General features: G+C 42.8%; 1 protein-coding gene across 1 annotated transcript in view; it reads right to left on the bottom strand.

Annotated features, from left to right (window-relative positions):
• The window catches only part of LOC126108511 (coiled-coil domain-containing protein AGAP005037), a 249741-nt gene extending 226617 nt beyond the window's left edge, over positions 1-23124 (bottom strand). The window contains exons 1-2 of the mRNA XM_049913778.1: positions 22975-23124; positions 16147-16335 (exon numbers count right to left, since the gene is read on the bottom strand). Coding sequence (XP_049769735.1) covers positions 16147-16335; positions 22975-23092 — 307 coding nt within the window. The 5' untranslated portion in view covers positions 23093-23124. The remainder of the gene's footprint in view (positions 1-16146; positions 16336-22974) is intronic.
• Positions 23125-26791: the final 3667 nt, after the last annotated feature.

Here is a 26791-nt window from a genome sequence, read left to right as displayed (position 1 = left end):
GAGGTAGAGGAACAGATGGTAGTCGCTCGGCGCAAGATCAGAACTGTAGGGTGGGTGGTCTCAAACTTCCCAGACAAATTGTACAATAAATCGCGGGTCTGACCTACAGAGTGAGGTCTTGCATTGTCAGGGAGAAGAACAATTCCCGTTGTCAGGGTCCGCAGCTCGTCGTCGTGCGGTAGCGTTCTCGCTTCCCGCGCCCGGGTTCCCGGGTTCGATTCCCGGCGGGGTCAGGGATTTTCTCTGCCTCGTGATGACTGGGTGTTGTGTGATGTCCTTAGGTTAGTTAGGTTTCAGTAGTTCTAAGTTCTAGGGGACTGATGACCATAGATGTTAAGTCCCATAGTGCTCATAGCCATTTGAACCATTTGAACCCTTTGTCAGCATGCCGCGTATTTTGTTTTGAATCGCTCTGCGTAGCTTTCTCAGTGTTTGGCAGTATGCTTCTGCATTGATAGTGTTTCCTCGTTGCATGAAGTCATCCGACAAAACACCATGCTTATCCTAAAACACCGACACCATGATTTTGTGCTGCGACAGAATCCATTTGGCCTTCACCTTTACAGGCGAGTGTATGTGTCTCCATTCTATGCTCTGTTGCTTCGATTCGGGCGTGATATGCGAAACCCATGTTTCGTCTCCAGTTACGATCTGACTCAACAAGCTGTCACCTTCTTCGTGATAACAAGAACTTTATCTACATTTACATCTACATCTATACTCCGCGAGCCACCTTACGGTGTGTGGCGGAGGGTACTTATTGTACCACTATCTGATCCCCCCTTCCCTGTTCCATTCACGAATTGTGCGTGGGAAGAACGACTGCTTGTAAGTCTCCGTATTTGCTCTAATTTCTCGGATCTTTTCGTTGTGATCATTACGCGAGATATATGTGGGCGGTAGTAATATGTTGCCCATCTCTTCCCGGAATGTGCTCTCTCGTAATTTCGATAATAAACCTCTCCGTATTGCGTAACGCCTTTCTTGAAGTGTCCGCCACTGGAGCTTGTTCAGCATCTCCGTAACGCTCTCGCGCTGACTAAATGTCCCCATGACGAATCGCGCTGCTTTTCGCTGGATCATGTCTATCTCTTCTATTAATCCAACCTGGTAAGGGTCCCATACTGATGAGCAATACTCAAGAATCGGACGAACAAGCGTTTTGTAAGCTACTTCTTTCGTCGATGAGTCACATTTTCTTAGAATTCTTCCTATGAATCTCAACCTGGCGCCTGCTTTTCCCACTATTTGTTTTATGTGATCATTCCACTTCAGATCGCTCCGGATAGTAACTCCTAAGTATTTTACGGTCGTTACCGCTTCCAATGATTTACCACCTATGGCATAATCGTACTGGAATGGATTTCTGCCCCTATGTATGCGCATTATATTACATTTATCTACGTTTAGGGAAAGCTGCCAGCTGTCGCACCATGCATTAATCCTCTGCAGGTCTTCCTGGAGTACGTACGAGTCTTCTGATGTTGCTACTTTCTTGTAGACAACCGTGTCATCTGCAAATAGCCTCACGGAGCTACCGATGTTGTCAACTAAGTCATTTATGTATATTGTAAACAATAAAGGTCCTATCACGCTTCCTTGCGGTACTCCCGAAATTACCTCTACATCTGCAGATTTTGAACCGTTAAGAATGACATGTTGTGTTCTTTCTTCTAGGAAATCCTGAATCCAATCACAAACCTGGTCCGATATTCCGTAAGCTCGTATTTTTTTCACTAAACGTAAGTGCGGAACCGTATCAAATGCCTTCCTGAAGTCCAGGAATACGGCATCAATCTGCTCGCCAGTGTCTACGGCACTGTGAATTTCTTGGGCAAATAGGGCGAGCTGAGTTTCACATGATCTCTGTTTGCGGAATCCATGTTGGTTATGATGAAGGAGATTTGTATTATCTAAGAACGTCATAATACGAGAACACAAAACATGTTCCATTATTCTACAACAGATTGACGTAAGCGAAATAGGCCTATAATTATTCGCATCTGATTTATGACCCTTCTTGAAAATGGGAACGACCTGCGCTTTCTTCCAGTCGCTAGGTACTTTACGTTCTTCCAGCGATCTACGATAAATTGCTGATAGAAAGGGGGCAAGTTCTTTAGCATAATCACTGTAGAATCTTAAGGGTATCTCGTCTGGTCCGGATGCTTTTCCGCTACTAAGTGATAGCAGTTGTTTTTCAATTCCGATATCGTTTATTTCAATATTTTCCATTTTGGCGTCCGTGCGACGGCTGAAGTCAGGGACCGTGTTACGATTTTCCGCACACTGAAATCTTTGGTTTTTGTGGTCCTCTGTTAGGAGTTTCAGGACCCAACAGCAGCACACTTTCCTAAACTTTAGGTGTTCACAAACAATGTTGTAAAGCACTGATCTCGACACGTCAGGAAATTATTTTGAGAGACCTGTTATTGTGAAGCGCCTGTTCTCACGAATCCTCGTTTCAACAGAAGCCACCAAATCGTCTGTAATCAAAGAAGGGCGACCGGAGCGGTCCTCATCATGGAGGTTGTCAGGGCCACCTCTGAATTCTCGTACCCACTTTCGCACTTTGCTTTCACTCATAACAGTATCACCGTACACTTCGCAAATCTGTCGATGAATTTCTGTAGCAGACAGGTCCTTTGCTGAGAAAAACCGTATCACTGAGCGAATCTCACACGCGGCGGGCGAGTTGATAGTCTTAAATACTTTGAAAGCACAGAACAGAACCGTACAGGTTAGCTAATAGCTGAAGCTGAGCACAGTTGTTCCCGAGGCATGCTGCTACACGACGCACGCTCTCGCTGCGGTATGCGCGCGAGCTACTAGTGTCTACAACAAAACGGACCTTACTTAAAAAACATGCCTCTTATGTTTGCATCCAACCTTCTGGCGACTACACTGGTTATTAATGTGCCAGCGTTATAATCTGCAATGGCTTATCTCGCACTTACATTATCTTGTAATGTTGCAATGTTAAGCACCTATATTTAAAATCTACTCCAGAAATTTCATTCCTCTACATTAATTACTTTTAGGTGTTGCGAATTTTTTTCCGGTCAGCGTATAATGTGAACTGTAATGGTTCCACAACATCTCCTTGGGGGAACGTCAGACGTTACTTTTACGTCTCCTTTAAGAAGGACTTGCTCTATTCTGTTTGGAATAAACACTACAATTCAAAGCTTGACTTATTTTCCGTACGCAATATGTTGTTGTTGTGGTGGTCTTCAGTCCTGAGACTGGTTTGATGCAGCTTTCCATGCTAATCTATCCTGTGCAAGCTGCTTCATCTCCCAGTACCTACTGCAACCTACATCCTTCTGAATCTGCTTAGTGTATTCATCTCTTGGTCTCCCTCTACGATTTTTACCCCCTACACTGCCCTCCAATGCTAAATTTGTGATCCCTTGATGCCTCAGGACATGTCCTATAAATCGATCCCTTTTTCTAGTCAAGTTGTGCCACAAACTTCTCTTCTCTCCAATCCTATTCAATACCTCCTCATTAGTTACGTGATCTACCCACCTAATCTTCAAAATTCTTATGTAGCACCACATTTCAAAAGCTTCTATTCTCTTCTTGCCAAACTATTTATTGTCCATGATTCACTTCCATTCATGGCTACACTCCATACAAATACTTTCAGAAAAGACTTCCTCACACTTAAATCTATACTCGATGTTAACAAATTTCTCTTCTTCAGAAACACTTTCCTTGCCATTGCCAGTCTAGATTTTATATCCTCTCTACTTCAACCATCATCAGTTATTTTGCTCCCCAAATAGTAAAATTCCTTTACCACTTTAAGTGTCTCATTTCCTACTCTAATTCCCGCACCATCACCCAATTTAATTCGACTACATTCCATTATCCTCGTTTTCCTTTTGTTGATGTTCATCTTATACCCTCCTTTCAAGGCACTATCCATTCCAATCAAGTGCTCTTCCAAGTCCTTTGCTGTCTCTCACAGAATTACAATGTCATCGGCGAACCTTAAAGTTTTCAGTTCTTCTCCATGGATTTTAATACCTACTCCGAATTTTTCTTTTGTTTCCTTTACTGCTTGCTCAATATACAGATTGAATAACATCGGGGAGAGGCTACAACCCTGTCTCACTCCCTTCCCAACCACTGCTTCCCTTTCATGCCCCTCGACTCATAACTGCCATCTGGTTTCTGTACAAATTGTAAATAGCCTTTCGGTCCCTATATTTTACCCCTGCCACCTTCAGAATTTGAAAGAGAGTATTCCAGTCAACATTGTCAAAAGCTTTCTCTAAGTCTACAAATGCTAGAAACGTAGGTTTGCCTTTCCTTAATCTTCCTTCTAAGATAATTCGTAAGGTCAGTATTGCCTCACGTGTTGCAACATTTCTACGGAATCCAGACTGATCTTCCCCGAGGTCGGCTTCTACCAGTTTTTCCATTCGTTTGTAAATAATTCGCGTTAGTATTTTGCAGCTGTGACTTATTAAACTGATAGTTCGGTAATTTTCACATCTGTCAACACCTGCTTTCTTTGGGATTGGAATTATTATATTCTTCTTGAAGTCTGAGGGTATTTCGCCTGTCTCGTACATCTTGCTCACCAGATGGTAGAGTTTTGTCAGGGCTGGCTCTCCCAAGGCCGTCAGTAGTTCTAATGGAATGTTGTCTACTTCCGGGGCCTTGTTTCGACTCAAGTTTCAACGTCTTTCTTCTACGATTGCTCACCTATGCTATAACCGCAGTGAATAAAAGCAAAACAAACGGCCTTACTCGTGGCTACACGAGTGTACTCAAGCGTCTCTGCACTAATAACCTATGCTGCATAAACACGTTGTTTTGGGGGTCCACATACAGGCACGGATCCCGGAGGGGAGGGGGTTGGGTATGTGCCTCAAAAAAGTTCTTAGCTCTGACAAAATTAAATCTTTGTTCGTGTAAATTTGGAATTTCAACCTAGTGAAACTTTGAAATCTCAGGAATATACAGGCTGAATCAGAAATCTACAGACAAAATTTCTGAGGTTGTGCATGGAGATTTTTTTGAGTAGTTCAACGTAAGATATCTGTGATCTCCGGTGAATCGTTACGGAATAATTGTATTTCGTTTGATTTCTTGCCTTCATTTATCTTTGCTTTTTTATTGCAACGAACAATCTAAATAACGCTGTGAATGTCGACGGCAGGCGCTGTGTGTCTTCTTTAGAAACACTTGATCCATCCTATTACAGCACAACCCACTTGGCTCTTCAAGCTAAAGACTGGATTCAGTACCGTTCGGTTCCGACTTTTTTCCGGCTGAGTCAGATGTTCGTTAATGTGTGTGCAGAGCAGAACGGCTAAGCTTACCATCGTATTTTACGGAGTATAAGACGCTACAGATTATAAGACGCACCCTAAATTTCAAATATTTTTTTTTAAAGTACGCTAGCATTTTTATTATTAGACTGCAAAGCGAGACTAAAATAAATTCTTAGTTTATAAAACCGAAGTGATCTTTAAAATCCCTCAAAACCGTTATCTAAGCTCTCTTCTTCTTCCTCTTCATCGTCATCGTTGTTCTCTTCATATATACACTACGTGATCAGAAGTATGCGGACACCCCCAGAAACATACGTTTTTCATATTAGGTGTATTGTGCTGCCGCCTGCTCCCAGCTACTCCATATCAGCGACCTCAGTAGTCATTAGACATCGTGAGAGAGCAGAATGGGGCGCTCCGCGGAACTCACGGACTTCGAACGCGGTCGTGTGATTGGGTGTCACTTGTGTCATACGTCAGTGCGCGGGATTTCCACACTCCCAGACATCCCTAGGTCCACAGTTTCCGATGTGATACTGAAGTGGAAACGTGGAGGGACATGTGCAGCACAAAAGCGTACAGGCCGACCTCATCTGTTGACAGACAGAAACCGCCGATAGTTGAAGAGGGTCGTACTGTGTAATAGGCGGACATCTATCCAGCCCATCACACAGGAATTCCAAACTGCATCCCGCCGGAGGTTCGAGTCCTCTGTCTGGCATGGTTGTGTATGTTGTCCTTGGCTCTGAGCACTATGGGACTCAACTGCTGAGGTCATTAGTCCCCTAGAACTTAGAACTAGTTAAACCTAACTAACCTAAGGACGTCACAAACATCCATACCCGAGGCAGGATTCGAACCTGCGACCGTATTGGCCTTGCGGTTCCAGACTGCAGCGCCTTTAACCGCACGGCCACTTCGGCCGGCGCTATGTTGTCCTTAGCATAAGTTAGTTTAAGTAGTGTGTGAGACTAGGGACGGATGACCTCAGTTTGGTCCGTTAGGAATTCACACACATTTGAGCATTTGAAGTTATTTCCCATAAATCAAGGTAATTATGGTAACAAACTCAATAAATCACAGTTACATCATGACTCTGTAACGAGCCAACAGAGGCCGCGGGCCCCTCTTACCACGATACTCAGACAACGTCCCTGAACAAACTCCAAAATTTTGGTGGTGGAGTTCTGGTTCACACTGTATAGGCGCTACCCTGACAGGAGCTGTGGTAGGACGGATCTTTCGGGGCGCAAAATGCAGCAGAAGAAGTTGTTTATTGTTACATAGGATGGACAATTCGTCACGCAGAATGCATTCAGATAGACGCAGTTGACTATAAACGAATACTGACGGAGGTTTGTAGGCAGTTTCAAGGTCTAGGAACAGGAAGACGAACTGTCAACGTTTGTGTTGTTGGTGTAAAAGTTGTACATCTGCGCGAAGGCTGAGAAGGAAGGGAAGAGGATTAGGGTACAACGTCCCGTCGATGACGAGATTACTCGAGACGATAACAAGCTCGTATAGGAGAAGTACGAGGTGCACTCAAGTTCTAAGGCCTCCGATTTTTTTTTCTAATTAACTACTCACCCGAAATCGATGAAACTGGCGTTACTTCTCGACGTAATCGCCCTGCAGACGTACACATTTTTCACAACGCTGACGCCATGATTCCATGGCAGCGGCGAAGGCTTCTTTAGGAGTCTGTTTTGACCACTGGAAAATCACTGAGGCAATAGCAGCACGGCTGGTGAATGTGCGGCCACGGAGAGTGTCTTTCATTGTTGGAAAAAGCCGAAAGTCACTAGGAGCCAGGTCAGGTGAGTAGAGAGCGTGAGGAATCACTTCAAAGTTGTTATCACGAAGAAACTGTTGCGTAACGTTAGCTCGATGTGCGGGTGCGTTGTCTCGGTGAAACAGCACACGTGCAGCCCTTCCCGGACGTTTTTGTTGCAGTGCAGGAAGGAATTTGTTCTTCAAAACATTTTCGTAGGATGCACCTGTTACCGTAGTGCCCTTTGGAACGCAATGGGTAAGGATTACGCCCTCGCTGTCCCAGAACATGGACACCATTTTTTCAGCACTGGCGGTTACCCGAAATTATTTTGGTGGCGGTGAATCTGTGTGCCTCCATTCAGCTGACTGGCGCTTTGTTTCTGGATTGAAAAATGGCATCCACGTCTCATCCATTGTCACAACCGACGAATAGAAAGTCCCATTCGTGCTGTCATTGCGCGTCAACATTGCTCGGCAACGTGCCACACGGGCAGCCGTGTGGTCGTCCGTCAGCATTCGTGGTACCCACCTGGATGACACTTTTAGCATTTTCAGGTCGTCATGCAGGATTGTGTGCACAGAACCCACAGAAATGCCAACTCTGGAGGCGATCTGTTCAACAGTCATTCGGCGATCCCCAAAACAATTCTCTCCACTTTCTCGATCGTGTCGTCAGACCGGCTTCTGCGAACCCGAGGTTGTTTCGGTTTGTTGTCACATGATGTTCTGCCTTCATTAAACTGTCGCACCCACGAATGCACTTTCGACACATCCGTAACTCCATCACTACATGTCTACTTCAACTGTCGATGAATTCTAATTGGTTTCACACCACGCAAATTCAGAAAACGAGTGATTGCACGCTGTTCAAGTAAGGAAAACGTCGCCATTTTAAGTATTTAAAACAGTTCTCATTCTCGCCGCTGGCGGTAAAATTCTACTGCCGTACGGTGCTGCCATCTCTGGGACGTATTGACATTGAACGCAGCCTCATTTTGAAACAATGCACATGTTTCTATCTCTTTCCAGTCCGGAGAAAAAAATCGGAGGCCTTAGGACTTGAATGCACCTCGTACATCACCCGAGTCCTTTTAAAAGGAACCATTTGGGAATTTTCCTTAAGCGATTAAAGGGAAACCTAGGGAACTGTAGGCCTAAATGTGGGTAGCCAGACGGGCATATGAACTGCCGTCCTTCCGAATACGAGTCTAGTTCCTAACCACTACGCCACATAGCTCGAAGTAAAAGTTGCGACGGCCGGTCAAAACCAGTTCTATCTTCGAGTGAAAAAAAGAAACGTTTTAGTGGACCTGATCTTGTAAGGACGATAAGTAATTAGTTTTCAGGCCAGAAACTGCAGTACAGTGGTGCATTTGCCGCCGTTAGGAGCCATTAAATGTTAGCGAAACTCTCAGCCCGGTAGCCTTTCACTTTGCAGAACAATGTGGGACACCGAAATACCAAGGCCCTGAAATCTTACCGATCTGCTTCCATAGAGTTGTCCCCAGTGCGAGACGGCGATGGGTTTGCGAGTTTCACTGTCAGACTTTGTCTTCTCTCTCCCTCTCTCTCTCTCTCTGTGTGTGTGTGTGTGTGTGTATGTGTGTGTGTGTGTGTGTGTGGAGACGCTCGCGCGCACGATACAGTATTAGAAAAAGTTTTACAATTTAACAGCCTGATGCGTCACGTTGATCTCAAACTGCTCCTGGAGTGTAGTCTGAAATGTACCGTGATAGTTTTCAAAATGAACGGGAGTTCGTTTTGAACATTTTCTAAGCTTTCAGTACTTGCTAACTACTTAATACATTCCAGAATGAGATTTTCACTCTGCAGCGGAGTGTGCGCTGATATGAAACTTCCTGGCAGATTAAAACTGTGTGCCCGACCGAGACTCGAACTCGGGACCTTTGCCTTTCGCGGGCAAGGCAAAGGCAAAGGTCCCGAGTTCGAGTCTCGGTCGGGCACACAGTTTTAATCTGCCAGGAAGTTACTTAATACATTCGTTCATGAATAATTCAAAAATGTACGGTTCGGTTATATGGTCCTTTATTTAAATCACAGGGCGCATTAATCAGTCGTCCTTTTTTTTTTTCGCAGGTTTTATTTGGCAAATCCAGATTTCGGATAGTGCCTAGCCAATATCAGTGCACTATTTTTTGAGTAGTATTCAAAGAACTGTGACCGACGCCCGAACAACAGGGAACTGACGTGGACTGAGACTAAAAAATAGAGCACTGATAATGGGTAGGCACTAGCCGAAATCTGGATTTGCCAAATGAAACCTGCGAAAAAAAAAAGGACGATGATTGCTGCGCTCTATGATTTATAAACCATATCACAGTCGCTGAGTGCACCCGCGTTCCTCAAGGAAGGTGACCTGATGGTCTTTTATTTATTTTGGTGTGATAGATCTGCCCTAAAAGTTTGTAACAGTGTGTGTGAGTGAGAGAGAGAGATAGAGAGAGAGAGAGAGAGAGAGAGAGAGTTCCTCAGCGACGAAACTGCTTACTTCATCGGTCCCTAGACTTACACACTACTTAAACTAACTTATGCCAAGAACAACACACACACCCATGCCCGAGGGAGGACTCGAACCTCCGGCGGGAGGGGCCGGGCAGTCCGTGACATGGTGCCTCGAACCACGCGGCCACTCCGCGCGGCGTTTCTAACAGTATACCTACCATCCGTGACACGGCTGTTATGGGATGTGCGAATTACATAACTGTTGAGACTTATTATTCACCGACTTTAAAACGCAGGAGTGAACGTCGCTTGACATTTACCTGCGTGATGTGTGGCTTATGAGCTGCAGCTCGACCTTGAAGTCAAAGTTTTCTCACCTCCCGCCTAACTGTCTTGGTACTTGCAATGGATCCTGATGCAGTTTGGAATTCCTTTGTGATGGTCTGGATAGATGTCTGCCTATTACACATTACGACCCTCTTCAACTGTCGGTGGTCTCTGCCAGTCAACGGATGAGGCCTGTACGCTTTTGCCGGCCGTGGTGGCCGAGCGGTTCTAGGCGCTTCAGTCCGGAACCGCGCGACTGCTACGGTCGCAGGTTCGATTCCTGCCTTGGGCATAGATGTGTGCTATGTCCTTAGGTTAGTTAGGTTTAAGTAGTTCTAAGTTCTACGGGACTTATGACCACAGATGTTAAGTCCCACAGTGCTCAGAGCCATTTGAACAATTTTTGTACGCTTTTGTGCTGTACGTGTCTCTTCACGTTTCCATTTCACTATCACATCGGAAACAGTGGACCTAGGGATGTTTAGGAGTGTGGAAATCTCGCGTACAGACGTATGACACGAGTGACACCCAATCACCTGACCATGTTCGAAGTCTGTTGAGTTCCTTGGAGCGCCCCATTCTGCTCTCTCACGATGTCTAATGACTACTGAGGTCGCTGATATGGAGTACCTGCCAGTAGGTGGCAGCACAATACACCTAATATGAAAAAAGTATGTTTTGGGGCGTGTCCGGATACTTCTGATCACATACTGTATATCTAGTAACATAAAACTGGACATGTATAAAACATGAAGAGGCGATATATCATCAATGTATTTGGAACATATCGTGGAATTTCTCGTTTTTTTTATATATCATTTAAGGTCTACTAATAGCTTACGTGTGATAGTGTATACATGTAAGTGTGTTTTTGCCAACTACACGCAAGTAATATTTTTATTTTAGTATGCTCGTGCCTGCTGGCTGTCGGTTTGGATGTAGTACTTTGTCTTCCTTCTAATATACAGGGTGACCTTGCTAAATGGGGACAAATTGCAAGAAAATATGTCCGAAAGGATAAGAACCAAATGGCCAGAATGCCTCTTGAAGGTGCAGATAAAAATATCTTTGGCTCCAGGTTTCACTGGCTGAAGCACACATGAGAACACCCCAGGGGAATGGGAATGTTCTGAGTGTGCCAGTGTTTTAGTTCCACACACAAGACAGCAGTGAGCTAGTATAGTCATTTAGTAGCCACGTCACCCTCCGTATCATCAGAGACACGTCTTCCAGTATGGGAGACAGGGTCACCTGCGGGAAATGCAGACAGATGTACCTCGACTGTGAGGCGATGTCGGAGGATCGGTGTCCCATGAGGTGGTTGCCAATGACCCCCACCCACACACTGGGGCTAAACCAGTGCTGATGGTTCGCTGCCACTGTGTTTTGTGGATTTTCCACAGCCCACAGGTGAAGGTTGACGATACCGCTCCTCATGTGTGAATAGCGAAGATGATAGAAATGCTAGGGCCATGGTGGCCTGTGTGACAAAACAGCGACAAACCGACTTTGTGGAGGAAAGTCTGCAGTTAATAACGCTTGCATGCATTGTATGCAATATGGATAGTGGAGAATGTCCCACACGGTCATATGGCTTACTACATGTTGGTGGGTCACCTGCCTTGTGCCAATACAGGGGCCACACTCAAAGATCTTTCTTCTCCACCTTCAAGAGAGTGTTACCTCCCTTGTAATGCAGTTCTGAGCTTGCGTCCATATCACCTCTTTTAGTTCTTATCCTCAGAGGGATCGTTTCCTGCAGTTTGTCCCCAATTAGCAAAGATTAACAAAATCACCCATTTTATGCCACAAGGTACGCTTGAAAATGGCCATATGTTGAATTTGGCCAATAGTGGTGCAAAGAGCAAAATATATGGTCTCAACGGAAGTACATCTTTTGAATTAAACGCTAGCAGAGGAGGCGCAAATTGTTCGCGTTTCATCCTAAAAGTCGCTCGTTACTGTAACTAATTGGACCTGGTGTCACTAACTGCTGTATTAAAATTGTGCATCACACAAGGATAGGGACAAATGCAAGATAGAAGCCAACAACATTATGAGGGAACGAATGACAACCACAAGTGTTAGTAAAAACGGGGTAACGTGAGAAACACCAAGAAAACAACGTGTGAGCAGACAACTGGAAAGCAAACCTGGCCGGTAACAAGACATACATGACAAACATTACATGTTAATAAAAGAGGAGCAACACCAAGAAAAACACACTGAGAAAAGCTCTGGTTGCCAAGGGTGTTCAAGCTTTCTCACACGGACAGTCCACCACCTGTGTAGGATTGTGTATGATATTTAGCAAGCAAAAGTGCGTAGTTTCAGAGTGTCACCAGAGCAAATTGGAGAGAGCTGGAGTGTATCGATTAAATTTTAAACGTAATTGACAAGTTATTGCCATGTTTAAAATGACTAGATCAATATTGCTGTTAATGGAATTTCAATCCAGTAAGCTGTCATGAAGGCAACTTCTAGATGTGTACGTCATGCATGAGCTCTGATTTTTACCGTATGGGTATTTTGCGATATGTGTCTGGGAAAAGTACACGGCCTGACTATAGCTCCCAGAATCTTAACACCGAACGTTCCATGATGCACAACGGCTCCATTGTAGCGTCTGCCACGGGATTTTGTTGACCTTCTCCTTGATTCTCTCGCGATAACCAAACGAACCCTTGACGAAATGTGCCGTTGGATTTAGGATCTTCTAAATCTCACCGATTACCTCTACCAAGTGAAGGTCCCAGACTGATTGACAATACTCAAGTGTAGACCTAATGATGCTGTTAGCGGCTACCACATCTTTAAACTAAACTCTGCCTGAACAAGCTGCGAAGGCCCAGCGGTACCGACCTCCCGCCATATCATCCTCAGACCACAGACATCACTACATGCGGACGTGGAGTGGCATGTCGTCAGTGGACAACTCTCCCGGCCGTATGTTTTCGAGACCGGAGCCGCTACTTCTCAGTCGAGTAGCTCCTCAGTCTGCCTCACAAGGGCTGAGTGCACCCCGCTTGCCAACAGCGCTCGGCACACCTGATGGTCACCCATCCAAGTGCAGCCCAGCCTGACAGTGAGTTGAACAATATTTCCTTAGCATTCTTCCTATCAGTCTTTGTGGAGACTACTTTTTCCATCAACTTTCAACTGTATGCTGCTCCAGACCCACATTGTTTTATAGCATATGGTTGTAACTGAAGCTTCCTGGCACATTAAAACTGTGTGCCCGACCGAGACTCGAACTCGGGACCTTTGCCTTTCGCGGGCAAAGGATCGGGCGTGAGTCGTGCTTCGGTAGCTCAGATGGTAGAGCACTTGCCCGCGAAAGGCAAAGGTCCCGAGTTCGAGTCTCGGTCGGGCACACAGTTTTAATCTGCCAGGAAGTTTCATATCAGCGCACACTCCGCTGCAGAGTGAAAATCTCATTCTGGATTATGGTTGTAACTGTTTCCAGTATTTTATCACTTTAGTGTAATCAAACAATAATGGGTCTTCCCACATATCTGTGCTCATTTAACGCTGCTATGGATGATACTGAAGAACTTTGAAGTATACTGCAGCCAAACACTAAAAATTTCAATTAATGCTATTGTTTGTTGTTCTGATGGAAATCCGACTGTTTCAAGTCCTGTGTTCCATTTCCCTGGAGGCTGTGATTAGAGAGAGAACACACTCCATACAGTGAATCAAATAGCCACCATTCTCATTCTGGAAGATTGTAATATGTGCACCACCATCTACCTAAACTCACCTCTAGTCTACCGACTCGATGGGAGGTGGTAGTAACTGGACACTCTTCGCTGTCTGTGAGCTTATGAAGCAGTTTACAAATCAAGTGCAGTATCTATCTGTGAGGTCCACTATCCACTAATTGAAATCACAGTCAGAAATCCAGATAGATCAGTTCACACATATCAAGTCTCACACTTGTTCATGTGGTGTTCCACTGCTACATTTGGATTTATCTGGAGTAGGTGCACAAGATTAGCAATGGGACAAAAATAGCACCGTTGCATGTTGCCAGCTTATTCAGCAATATTATTATACAATCCACGCTAAGTTTCTCGAAATGGTCTGCTAGTCATTATTGCGAATTGGAGATTTGGAGTGCAATAAGATACATTTGTCTGGCATCATTTTATTGGCTTTCACTACGTCATAACTATGTTTTGAGCTGATATACAGGGTGTTACAAAAAGGTACGGCCAAACTTTCAGGAAACATTCCTCACACACAAAGAAAGAAAATGTTATGTAGACATGTGTCCGGAAACGCTTACTTTCCATGTTAGAGCTCATTTTATTACTTTTCTTCAAATCACATTAATCATGGAATGGAAACACACAGCAACAGAACGTACCAGCGTGACTTCAAACACTTTGTTACAAGAAATGTTCAAAATGTCCTCCGTTAGCGAGAATACATGCATCCACCCTGCGTCGCACGGAATCCCTGATGTGCTGATACAGCCCTGGAGAATGGCGTATTGTATCACAGCCGTCCACAATACGAGCACGAATAGTCTCTACATTTGGTACCGGGGTTGCGTAGACAAGAGCTTTCAAATGACCCCATAAATGAAAGTCAAGAGCTTCAAATGGCTCGGAGCACTATGGGACTTTAACATCTATGGTCTTCAGTCCCCTAGAACTGATAGTGCCTGCACACGCTGTACACGGTACGGAAACAACTGGTTCTCCCGTAGCACTCTCCTTTCAGTGACATGGTCAACGTTACCTTGTACAGCAGCAACTTCTCTGACGCTGACATTAGGATTATCGTCAACTGCACGAAAAATTGCCTCGTCCATTGCAGGTGTCCTCGTCGTTCTAGGTCTTCCCCAGTCGCGAGTCATAGGCTGGAATGTTCCGTGCTCCCTAAGACGCCGATCAATTGCTTCGAACGTCTTCCTGTCGGGACACCTTCGTTCTGGAAATCTGTCTCGATGCAAACGTACCGCGCCACGGCTATTGCCCCGTGCCAATCCGTACATCAAATTGGCATCTGCCAACTCCGCATTTGTAAACATTGCACTGACTGCAAAACCACGTTCGTGATGAACACTAACCTGTTGATGCTACGTACTGATGTGCTTGATGCTAGTACTGTAGAGCAATGAGTCGCATGTCAACACGAGCACCGAAAACATTACCTTCCTTCAATTGGGCCAACTGGCGGTGGATCGAGGAAGTACAGTAGATACTGACGAAACTAAAATGAGCTCTAACATGGAAATTAAGCGTTTCCGGACACATGTCCACATAACATCTTTTCTTTATTTGTGTGTGAGGAATGTTTACTGAAAGTTTGGCCGTACCTGTTTGTAACACCCTGTATAGCATTGATCTTTGATCATACCATCTGTGAGCTACCATTATTAGGCTGATTCTTTGCTGGAGTGTCCCCATATGCATTCTGGGATTCCTCCAAATGCTCTTCTAAACACATTCCAAGAGTGTCCTCCAGATACTGAGTTTTTAATAAGGCCATATGTGAGCTATCAGTAGTAGAGTTGACTGACGCAATTCCTCCAGCATATTCTGGTTGAGTCTTCTGAAGTCCCCACATTTACCATGCCATTTGAGAGTCAATGTTTTAGTGCCACACTCCAAGTACTCTGGGTGGAACATACCATCTGAAAGCCAATAGTTTGGAGGCATTTTAGAAGGGCCCTCCCAATTACTCTCACTGAATCATGCTATCTAAAAAACAATGATCTGATGCAATGCTTCAAACACTTTCTTGGAGGGTTCCCCAAGTATCATGGAAGGATCATACCGGCTACAAGCTGGCACTAATAAAGTTGAATGGTGAAGTCCTTCAAACACATTCTGGTATGGTCCTCACATGGATTATACCATCTGAAAGCTAACACCTTCTGGAAGCATCCGACAAATACTTTGGGTGAATTATGTGAAATAGCAATGGTATAGGTGACTGGCGAAAGTCCTTCAAGACTTTATAGTAGGACCCTCTCAAGTACTCTAGGTGGCTCATGCAATCTTTCAGCAAGCAGCGAAGCAGACTGTTTGGTGACGTTTATCAAATACCTGTTGGTAGGTCCCTCCCAAGCACCCTGAATGTATCATGGAATCTGCAACCTGGGAACTCTAGGTTGAGCATGACCTGAGCTTTCTTATCTGTGGTGAACTGTCCTGAGGGCGAAAAGCAGCATTAGGGTGTGAGTTAGGGCCAGCGTGAGGGGTGAATAAAACGAGCATACAGGGGTGTGCGCAGGGCAGCTGCTTCAAGGAGTGGCCGACACTGGCCTGAGACTGACCTGCCGTCGGAGAATAGACTGCGTCACGTGGGGACGGCAGGGGCAAGAAGGGGCCATAGAGCCTGTCTGGGGGCACAGGGGGCCCGCCCCCCACCCCCGGCTTGCCAGCAGGGGACAGGGGGGACCCCAGGGGGTTGTGCTGGTATGTGCGCACTGGTTTGGGAGGGGGCACACCGCCTGGCCCGCCACCTTCAAACACAACACCAATATCTATCAGCATGCACCGCCACCACTTGACAACACTCCCAGATACACCAAGGTTTTTTGTTAAAACAGCTTTACGTTCTGCCAATGAACACTTTTCCTGTCATGACACACAAGGTCTCTGAGAAGTCCCTGTACCTCTCTTGACAACTTCATATAAATATTTGTCCCATATTCATAAGAGCAGCTGAACTTCAAGTACCACAGAAAACAATGCATGAGTACTTTTAAAAAGATTTGAAGATGTTTAGACCAATGCATGTGGAAAAAATTATCTAAGACATGGAGATGTGGGTTAAAGACTTGTGGGCTTTGTTGCCTTTAATGCCAAGTCTCCCTCAAGTGTGCAAGATGTGACTGTTCGTGCCGGGGGAATGTGGTTTTCTGGTCTAAGGAAAATCCCCATTATGTGCACAAGCTGGGCTGGGAGGAAGCCACATCAGATTGTAGAAATGACCAAGCAGTCATCACAGTACCTGCTCAGGACATTTTTTTTTTTTTTGAGGGATACATGAACAGAAATACTTCCACATTTTGCAAACGTGATTAATACCTCAGGCTGAGGACATGAGAATCAAAGATCAAGTGTGGTTACAGTAGGACAGAGCTCCAACATAGTTTGCTACAGATGCAGGAGTACCCCAATGAACGATTTAGAGCCTACTGGAATATGCATGGCTCAGCAACATCTCCAGCTACATCTAAACGGCAACAATGAAGAACAGACCTTACCACAGTGGACAACTCGTTACGAGGAATAATAAAGTCTCTTGTGACCAACGTCAGTTCAAGACTAATGAAGAATGGTTACAGAAGTGTTGAGGTAGTTTTTTGATGTTACTCCTGAAATAATGTGTAAGATGTTAAGAATTAAATGGGGACACACAAGTCTCTGTGTAAGGCACATACACATTCGCTGGATACATAGTTTTCATATGCAGGTAGTTCAATTTAAATATATTGTTTCGACCAAGGAGTACAGCGACTTCTCAGAAACACTAAACAGAGTCTACTGGGAAAATCCATATGGCATGAATCCTGACTTGGGTACAGACTTCACCAGAGGCTTCATTACAGAGACAACTGTTAGCATGTATCACCACCACCACCACCACCACCACCACCACATGTCAGTATTCCCAGACACACCAAGGTTTCTGTTAAGAAAATGATGGAGAAAATGTTTTCTGGTCACCAAGTAATACACTATTGGGTAATTCGAAACAGTATGAACTTTTACTCTTGGAAGAAACGCCAACACCCAGTTCATTACAATAATAGGAAACACAATATCTGCAGTGTGTGTGTGTCTGTGTGTGTGTGTGTGTAGTCAAGACTTTTATGTTTTCTTACATGAACCAACAATTCAAAAATATACCATGGCTTATATCTATCATGAAACTACTGTTCTGGAATTATTTTTCTAACAGTTTCTGAAGATTACAGCACAGTTGGTGCGCTGAAAGACAAAATAGCAGAAACTCTGAAGAAAGTGGCAGCATAATTTCCATGCTACATCATACGCACATCAGACAAAATATTAGTGACCCCAAGTATCAATCACTCAAGCTAATGCCATGTAACACAGCCTCTTGCCTTGATTGTGGCCTCAGTTGGGCGACAAAAAAAGTCCACATGATACTTCAGGTATATCGTACCCATCTGAAGCCAGTTATAATGGACACTATGACTGCTACATTTTACCTGCTATTCCAAATAATATGAAACATTTTACACTGGGTTAACATTGGGTGATTTAGCACACCAGTTGAGGTGTGATAAGGCGGTCTAGTATTAGTCAAATCAGGAGTGTATACATGCAGTGTATACGTACCCTGTGAACTTGGTTGCTGTAACATTAAAAACTGGGGTAGCCGCTGCCTACTCATCATGAGTATGCAGGAGAACGGGCAACACTTTGTCACCAACCATATTAAAATAAACATTCTGGTTCATGTTCTAAAACGTGAAAGGGCCATGGTACGAAAAACGTACCATCGGCTTCAACTATAAACTCCCCACACTGCGGGTTCAGTGTCTCATTGGGATGTCAGTCATTTCCACACCATGCATCATTTGAAAAAAAGAGGCAAAATGGCGATTAATCAGACCACATTACATGCCTCCAGTTTGTGTGTTATTTGGCTCATTGGAAATGTGCATCTTCATGTGATGCTGTGAGCGATGGCCTTTTTTAAAGTACTCAATTCAAAATGTCCATTGGATGGAGTTTCCTACCCAGTGTTTGCTCGGAATTGATATAGACATACATTCACTGACAAAGAAATCCCTGAAGGATTTGTGACTGATTTTCATCGACAAGATATGACACAAATCTCTGGCAATCGTCAGTTAGGAATTTTATACGGTCACTGATCTTGTGCCGTGTTACATGGCAAAGAGTGGTACATTTCCTTGAGACATGCTGGACAGTCTTCATTTATACAGCAACAAATCGAGCAATTTAATTCACGGTTTTATCAGAGGTAAGGCGAAACACTATAGATGCTTTCTGCCATTGTCTTAAGTCGACCCATTTTACTGCACTGATTCCGTACACCCAGAATTTATGTCAGCAGTGGAGGGTCACATGCCTGCCTAGTATCGTTTCTACACCATCTAAAGCGCTTCAAAGCGACAAGTTTGCTCTTTCTAAAGGGCTAATCAATATTTTGTCTGGCGAGTGTATGCTAAATGGCATAATAAAACGACAGTGAAGAAATCGAGATGTGTATGATACAAGTGAAGCACAGAATTTAATCTGCAACTCGAAGGTCATAGAATCTATTGTGAATACATGAGCATAACAAGCGAAAGACAACTTCTCTGAGAACTAAAGATTAAAGATGCAAAGTTTAAGAAGCTGGAACTCTGATTAGACAACATCAACCCAATCCCCAAGCTTCACTGATCCAACAAATATCAAAGGATGTGCAAACCATTGACAGCAAGCTGTTCAGACATAATGTATTTGCCAAGTCTGTATTCAACAATGTTTCAGATCAGCTGTTGCCTCGCCTGAGAATACACTGTTCCTTCGTATTTTCTCCTGATAATGCAGTAACTTCCATTACATTTAAATCACATTCCATCATATTTACACAGAAATAATGATAATTGTGAAAGCAATTTTTCAATGCAGCATGGTCATTTTTGAAGTGTTGCCTATTAGGTGCAAATATAATGTGGAAATGTCCCTGACAGTGACAGCGATCTTTTGAAAGAAACAACAGTAACGGCATCTGTTTACCTTTATATATAAAACTGAGACCCAGCTGTCAATTCTGTTACATTGTTTCATCATTCCAAATTTACTAAAAGAATTGAATCCAAATTCTAAAAGTCCACTGCAAAATAATGACCTTGACATATTCTCATTAGACGAGGCAAACCCTTTGATAATACAAAGCCAAAATGAGCTTTGTAAAGAACATTGAAAAAGTTATTACGGCATATAAAAAGTAAGAATCATGCAAAGAAGCAAGAACAAAAGAGTACAAAAAATTTGTTTTTAAAATATAAAATAGAATTTTTGAAAAGAAATACAAATATGATAAGAAAAAGCTGCATCAATATTTGCTGTGTGTATTTGTTCTGTTTACCATAACGTTGCAATTCAACGAAACAACTTCTCAGGGCTGAAACCAAAAACAGACGAAAAACAGAAAAAGTATAAAGAAATCATCTGCACTAGTAACAAAGCCACTACCAACTCATAGTAAACATCTGACATCACATGTCATACAAGTTTGAAATGAGCTGCAATTCAGTTATTGACTAGATGAAACTATAAATAAACCAAAACGTCTAGAAACAAAATGAATCCATTTTTTTGCTCATTGCTATCTTTCTTAACATGCTGGAACCACTTGTAAATACCAAATAATTATTCACTAAATAATCCAATTTTTACTTTTTGTGCTGTCCACCATTATTCCTGTCATCATATTTCCTTATTACTACTTAAAAAAAGGCATGCATTTATATTATCACATATTACTTGTATTCTTACTAGTCTTCCTTCCTGAATATTATTCTATAGCAACTACAAAACTAGTCCTCTGCCTGGCCCCTTTTCTTTTAATGTATAAGTTTCCTTTTGTATTCATTATGTGTCAGTTACTTTAAAATTAGAACTTGGTGATTAATTTTTTCTAGAAGGACCATGTGAATACCTAATAGTTTTTTTCCAAAATAATATGTGTATATTCATGAGTAAGTATTGAAGATCCCAAGCCAAAATGTTTTCAGTTTTTACTTTTTGAGCGTCTGTGCTTTGTATTATCTAGAGTGATCAATAGTTTTTGAAGTAACATCATTGTTCTATTATCACTCTATTGGGATATATGTGGATATATGTTAGTTTGCTGTTCACCTGTAATTTTCACAAATTTACTCATTTAAATTTATCATAGGTTACCACAAATATACATATCGATGTCTCTGTTGTAGCCCTCAATTTTTTCTAGCATTTACTTGAAACCCAGGTGTGCAAGTTGTGCTTGAAAATATATGTTAACAATTACATCATATGTTAGTTTAGACTACAGTTGCTGGAACTTGTCATTTGACACTAGTTTTATCTTGCTGTCTCAAAGTGCCAAGAAGTTTCGATGTGGAAATGTTAGAGAAGACCAACAAGTTATGCTACCATCAGAGGTGGATGTCAGAAAGAATGGGTCAGTATATAAATGAAGATTGTCTTAGCCAAATTACTTTTTAGTTTTCATTTTGTTTCTTTTCTCCTCTTTCATGTGTGAAATGGTGTCAAGCTATCTAAGATACCAGCTAGTGCTGATTGTGATGATGTGACACAATCGTTTTACTGGCTTGGAAGTACCACAGCCCATACATATACATTGCTTATTACTCTGCTGTTTCTGTCATTCCATGTTTTTACTTTATAAGTTTCCATTGTTTAGTTGTTTCAAACATCAACTAACGAAACTTACACATATATTTCTTAAAAAATAAAGAAAGAACACATCTGGTTTCCTGACTTGCTTCACTTGTCCAATTTGTATACATGAGAGAACAATGTTGAGTTTCATGTAGCTATAAGTTCAGTTTATCTCTCTGGAAGTTACCTACACAAATATATATTAGTTACTCTATTCCTTCAGTTTGTTGTTTCACTCAATCTGTGTTTTTTAAATTTCAGTTTCGTGGCTAAGATGTTCCTTACATCAGTAATGGAAGTCACTCAAATGTATATAAAGAAATAAAAGTTATCCTATAATGAATCCTTGTTAGTTCCAATTGTATTTTTCTTGTCCAATTTATAACTGTGAGATGGTGTCAGACGATCTGAGGTACCTAACAGTATTGATCTTGATTGAGTGAGAGGTTCATTTTACATCTCTGAATCTAGCCTCAATACATAACATTTACTTATTTATTGGCATTTCTTGTTCACATCATTCTGTGTTTTTACTGTTCCAGTTTTTATTCTTAAACTATTTCCTACATTCTATAATAGTTCTCAACTAATATGTTTCAAAAAATGAAAGCGATCTTAAAATGAACAGTTTTTGTTCCATTGATAGGTCGGGGACATTCCCAAATGACCTGACGAACAGGTTGTTACCAGTAATGATGCAGGATGCCCATTTTACTACATCTGAACGTTAGTTCATATATTTATTCGTTCATTTAAATAAACTGAAGAATTCGCCATGTTGGTCATATTTTGATTTATTTGAATAGATTACCAATACAGCTTATGGCCATGCTCACATCTGTAAAAGGGGAATAAAAACATAAGGGAATGACAGTTTGTGGACCAAGACCATGAACATGATACATACACAGGAAAAGAAGTGAGCTGATTACGTTAGAAAGACTGATGATGCACATAACACAAAGTTACAAATTAAATTGTTTTAGTTATATCTGGAATATTTATACAGTGGTTAGCAGTTGAGATTGGTGCCATCAGCATTGGCGGAAGGGAAAAAGTAAACATTTAATATTTTACTAAGAGTAATTAAATGTCAAAAAATGCAGTGAAAGCCTAGAGTAATACATATCCTGATTTGGTATCATCTTTGTTTCAGTAGAGTGATATTAAATAAGATGCAATGGTGAAATACTGAGAGTAAGAAGCATCATTTAATTATATCGAAAAATTTATGTGTTAAAAGTAGTATTATTATGCATCATGTCAATACGTTCAGTTTATGAATAGATGTTTGTGCATCACTGATTCATGTAAGATAGATGGCATACTAATTTTTCATGTGAAATAATAGGTTCGGATTTATGTTCCTCAAATTGTGAAATATTTAGTTTTTATGTCTCTCTTATTGATCAAGGGTAATCTATTCGAACAAATCAAAATTCTGTGAATTCCACAACTAATTCCAATATTAAGGTCACTGGCCTCCTGTAAAAATTCAAGCGCTTTAATTTCATTTATTATTTTCTCTGTTTGTTAATCCTGTATTTCTTATTGTTACTGTTAGTTTCTTGCAACAAATAGCAGTTCCTGTACTGGGGTATTTAAAAAAAAAATGGTCCTAGATTTTATCCTTGGGGAACCTGATTTCTTTTTGCCAGTGCCACTGATGCCAGGGTAAAGAAGTGATGTGGGCTAGCGACGTAGGAGACAGATTACACACTGACCTGCAGACTTGGGCCCCACGACTGCAGGGGAGTAGGTGCGTAGGAGGGCCCCACCCCTGGGCAGCGTGGCTGCTCCCCCGGGGGCGGTGGATGGGCCAGGCGGGTACGAGTGCGTCATGTAGTAGGCCCCTGCGCCGGAGCTCTTGCTGCTCGCCTGCACAGTGGAAAAAACACAACGTCAGCTTCAACTACACTGCCTTGCTGGCATACTCGCATCAAGACACTGGCTGAAACAGGAATGATAAAATTACACTACTGGCCATTAAAATTGCTACACCAAGAAGAAATGCAGATGATAAACGGATATTCATTGGACAATGGTATTATACTAGAAGTGAGATGTGATTACATTTTCACGCAATTTGGGTGCATAGATCCTGAGAAATCGGAACCCAGAACAACCACCTCTGGCCGTAATAACGCCCTTCATACGCCTGGACATTGAGTCAAACAGAGCTTGGATGGCGTGTACAGGTACAGCTGCCCATGCAGCTTCAACACGATACCACAGTCCATCAACAGTAGTGACTGGCGTATTGTGACGAGCCAGTTGCTCGGCCACCAATGACCAGACGTTTTCAATTGGTGACAGACCTGGAGAATGTTCTGGCTAGGGCAGCAGTCGAACATTTTCTGTATCCAGAAAGGCCCGTACAGGACCTGCAACATAAGGGGGGCATTATCCTGCTGAAATGTAGGGTTTCGCAGGGATCGAATGAAGGGTAGAGCCACGGGTGGTAACACATCTTAAATGTAACGTCCACTGTTCAAAGTGCCGTTAATGCGAACAAGACGTGACCGAGACGTGTAACCAATAGCACCCCATACCATCACGCCGGGTGATACACCAGTATGGCGATGACGAATACACGCTTCCAATATGCTTTCACCGCGATGTCGCCAAACACGGATGCGACCATCGGGATGCTGTAAACAGAACCTGGATTCATCCGAAAAAATGACGTTTTGCTATTCGTGCACCTAGGATCGTCGTCGAGTACACCATCACAGGCGCTCCTGTCTGTGATGCAGCGTCAGGGGTAACCGCAGCCACGGTGTCCGAGCTGATAGTCCCTGCTGCTGCAAACGTCGTCGAACTGTTCGTGCAGATGGTTGTTGTCTTGCAAACGTCCCCATCTTTTGACTCAGGGGTCGAGACGTGGCTGCACGATCCGTTACAGCCGTGTGGATAAGATACCTGTCACCTTGACTGCTAGTGATACGAGGCCGTTGGGATCCAGCACGGCGTTCCGTATTACTCTCCTGAACCCACCGATTCCATATTCTGCTAACAGTCATTGGATCGCGAGCAGCAATGTCGCGATACGATAAACTGCAATCGCGATAGGCTGCAATCCGACCTTTATCAAAGTCGGAAACGTGATGGTACGTATTTCTCCTCCTTACACGAGGCATCACAACAACGTTTCACCAGGCAACGCCGGTCAACTGCTGTTTGTGTATGAGAAATCGGTTGGAAACTTTCCTCATGTCAGCACGTTGTAGGTGTCGCCACCGGCGCCAACCTTGTGTGAATGCTTTGAAAAGCTAATCATTTGCATATCACAGCATCTTCTTCCTGTCACTTAAATTTCGCGTCTGTAGCACGTCATCTTCGTGGTGTAGCAATTTTAATGGCCAGTAGTGTAAATTATCTAACCAATTTGGACAGAAATCGTTATAGCCTCTAGGAAACTAAAATTGTGTATTTGTGAATGGAGTTTTAGACTTGAGAACATCTCGCGCGTTTTCTATTAAGGCTACTCCAGAAACAATATTTTTTCTCGTTAAATGTATACGTAGCTAATATAGTTTTTCAGCTTTCATATACATTTTTAGAAACAGAAAAATATAGAGCTGTTAACAGTATTTCAGCTCTGTTTCAGAAGGGAATAAAGATAAATAACGAATATTAATCTTTCCTCTGTAAAACCATTTTCGATTGTTGGGAAACCACTCGTTGCTAACATAAAGGTTATTCTGAGAATTACAGACATCTGTTGTACTCGTTCTGCAGACTGTATGTGGTAAGGTGCAGCCGAATGTCTTAGGAGATGCAGTGCAGTTAGCTGGCAGATTTAATTTGAACGATTTAACGCTTTTTGACGACTAAGAGTTAGTGAAGTGTATGAGCGAACTTCCCGCTTCTCTTATACGAGTCGCCTTGCTTGATGTACACAGCCGATCTTCTTCTCTGGACACCCGGCCTCTGGAATCTCTATAAACTTCTCCTCCGAAAAATGATGCTAGTTACACCAACATTATAGACTCTCTCTCTACTTGCGAAATAATTAGGTACTCGGAGAATACTTTTCAACAACTATCGGTATATTTGAGCTTCGCAAAGAACAAAATTGACACTTCGCACATAAACATTAGACTTCTTGTAAGTCACTCGTATCGTCTCACACTAGAAACAAATTTAAGTACATTTAGCAAAGAGTTGGCTTAACAGTCATTCTTCCGTACACCTTCACTAGAACTTTCAAGGATCGCCCGACAGGTACTTGACGCTGCCGTTTGTCCACCGCATCTTTACTTCCTCGCGACTGATTTCATGATTTCACACACGCACACACAAACATGTGAGGCGCAGTAGGTAGGATCCTAGCATTATATATGTTAGCCGCGCGTGACGTATGCCGCAGTACTATACCGAAATGAAACTCAGTGAAATACTAGTTATTAATTTATTGAATATTCATTTTCACTTACAAATTTTCACATTAAATGTTGAAAGTCTCCCCAGTGTTGTTGAATACACAATTCAGCTCGTCTAATCATGTTTCCAAACACAAGCTGTAACATTTCTTCTGTAACACAAGCAGCGAAAGTGGATATTTCAGTTTTCAATTCATCGATGGATTTTGGACGGTTTGTATAGACAGTTGCTTTCGCTGCAGCCCAGAGGAAAAAGTCAGGTCGTGTTAAAGTCAGGCGCTCTTGGAGGCCAAAGTCCCTGTGAAATTATGCCATCACCAGAAACATCAGCAAGCTGTGACACTGGTACGCGAGCTGTATGCGCGGTTGCACCATCTTGTTGGCAACAGCCGTTCACTATTTCACTTAACACAAGTTTTCCTATGAATGGGTACAGAATATCACTGCGGTATCGCTGTGCGTTTATTGTTTCGTTGAAAAATATGGGACTCACAATCCGACGTCTAGAAATTGCAATACTAACTCCTATTTTCACAGAATGAAGTGGTTCCTCATGAATACACAACGGATTTGCAGTGCTCCACAGACGATAATTTTGCGAGTTCGTGTACCCGGATAACTGAAACCACGCCTCATCATTGAAAGACGTTTCATTAAGAATATCCCTTCCATTATGCTGAACGAAATTTTTGAACCATTGGCAATAATGCAGTCTCATGCCATGATCAGCATTTTTCAGTCACTTACAGCTTACAGCTGTGTGGGCCGTCCCGACACTAACATCGATTTCCTGCGCGAGTTTTTTTACTGACTTTTTCAGACTCATGGGCATTTTATCGAAAATATCGAGTAGTTTATCCTCAGACAAAACGCTAGGACGACCACTTCTCGGTGCATCTGTCACTGAACCCGTACTTCGAAATTTGCTAATCAAATCTCGCACAATATCGCGATGTGGGGGTGTTGTCTCCGGGAAAACTGAATTAAATGTTTGACGAACTAAAACTGTGTATTTGCCGCCAGCTGAACACTTGTTCGACTAAAAACACACGTTCTTCAATGGTTAGCATTTTAACAGTGACAAAAACGGAACAAAGGGAGTAAAGTTAAACGTTCACGTCAACACTTAACACACACCAACGATACTACTGACGCT

Source organism: Schistocerca cancellata, chromosome 11 (genome assembly GCF_023864275.1).
Source record: "Schistocerca cancellata isolate TAMUIC-IGC-003103 chromosome 11, iqSchCanc2.1, whole genome shotgun sequence".
Taxonomy (NCBI): Eukaryota; Metazoa; Arthropoda; class Insecta; order Orthoptera; family Acrididae; genus Schistocerca; species Schistocerca cancellata.
This window is presented reverse-complemented; position numbering and strand designations above follow the sequence as displayed.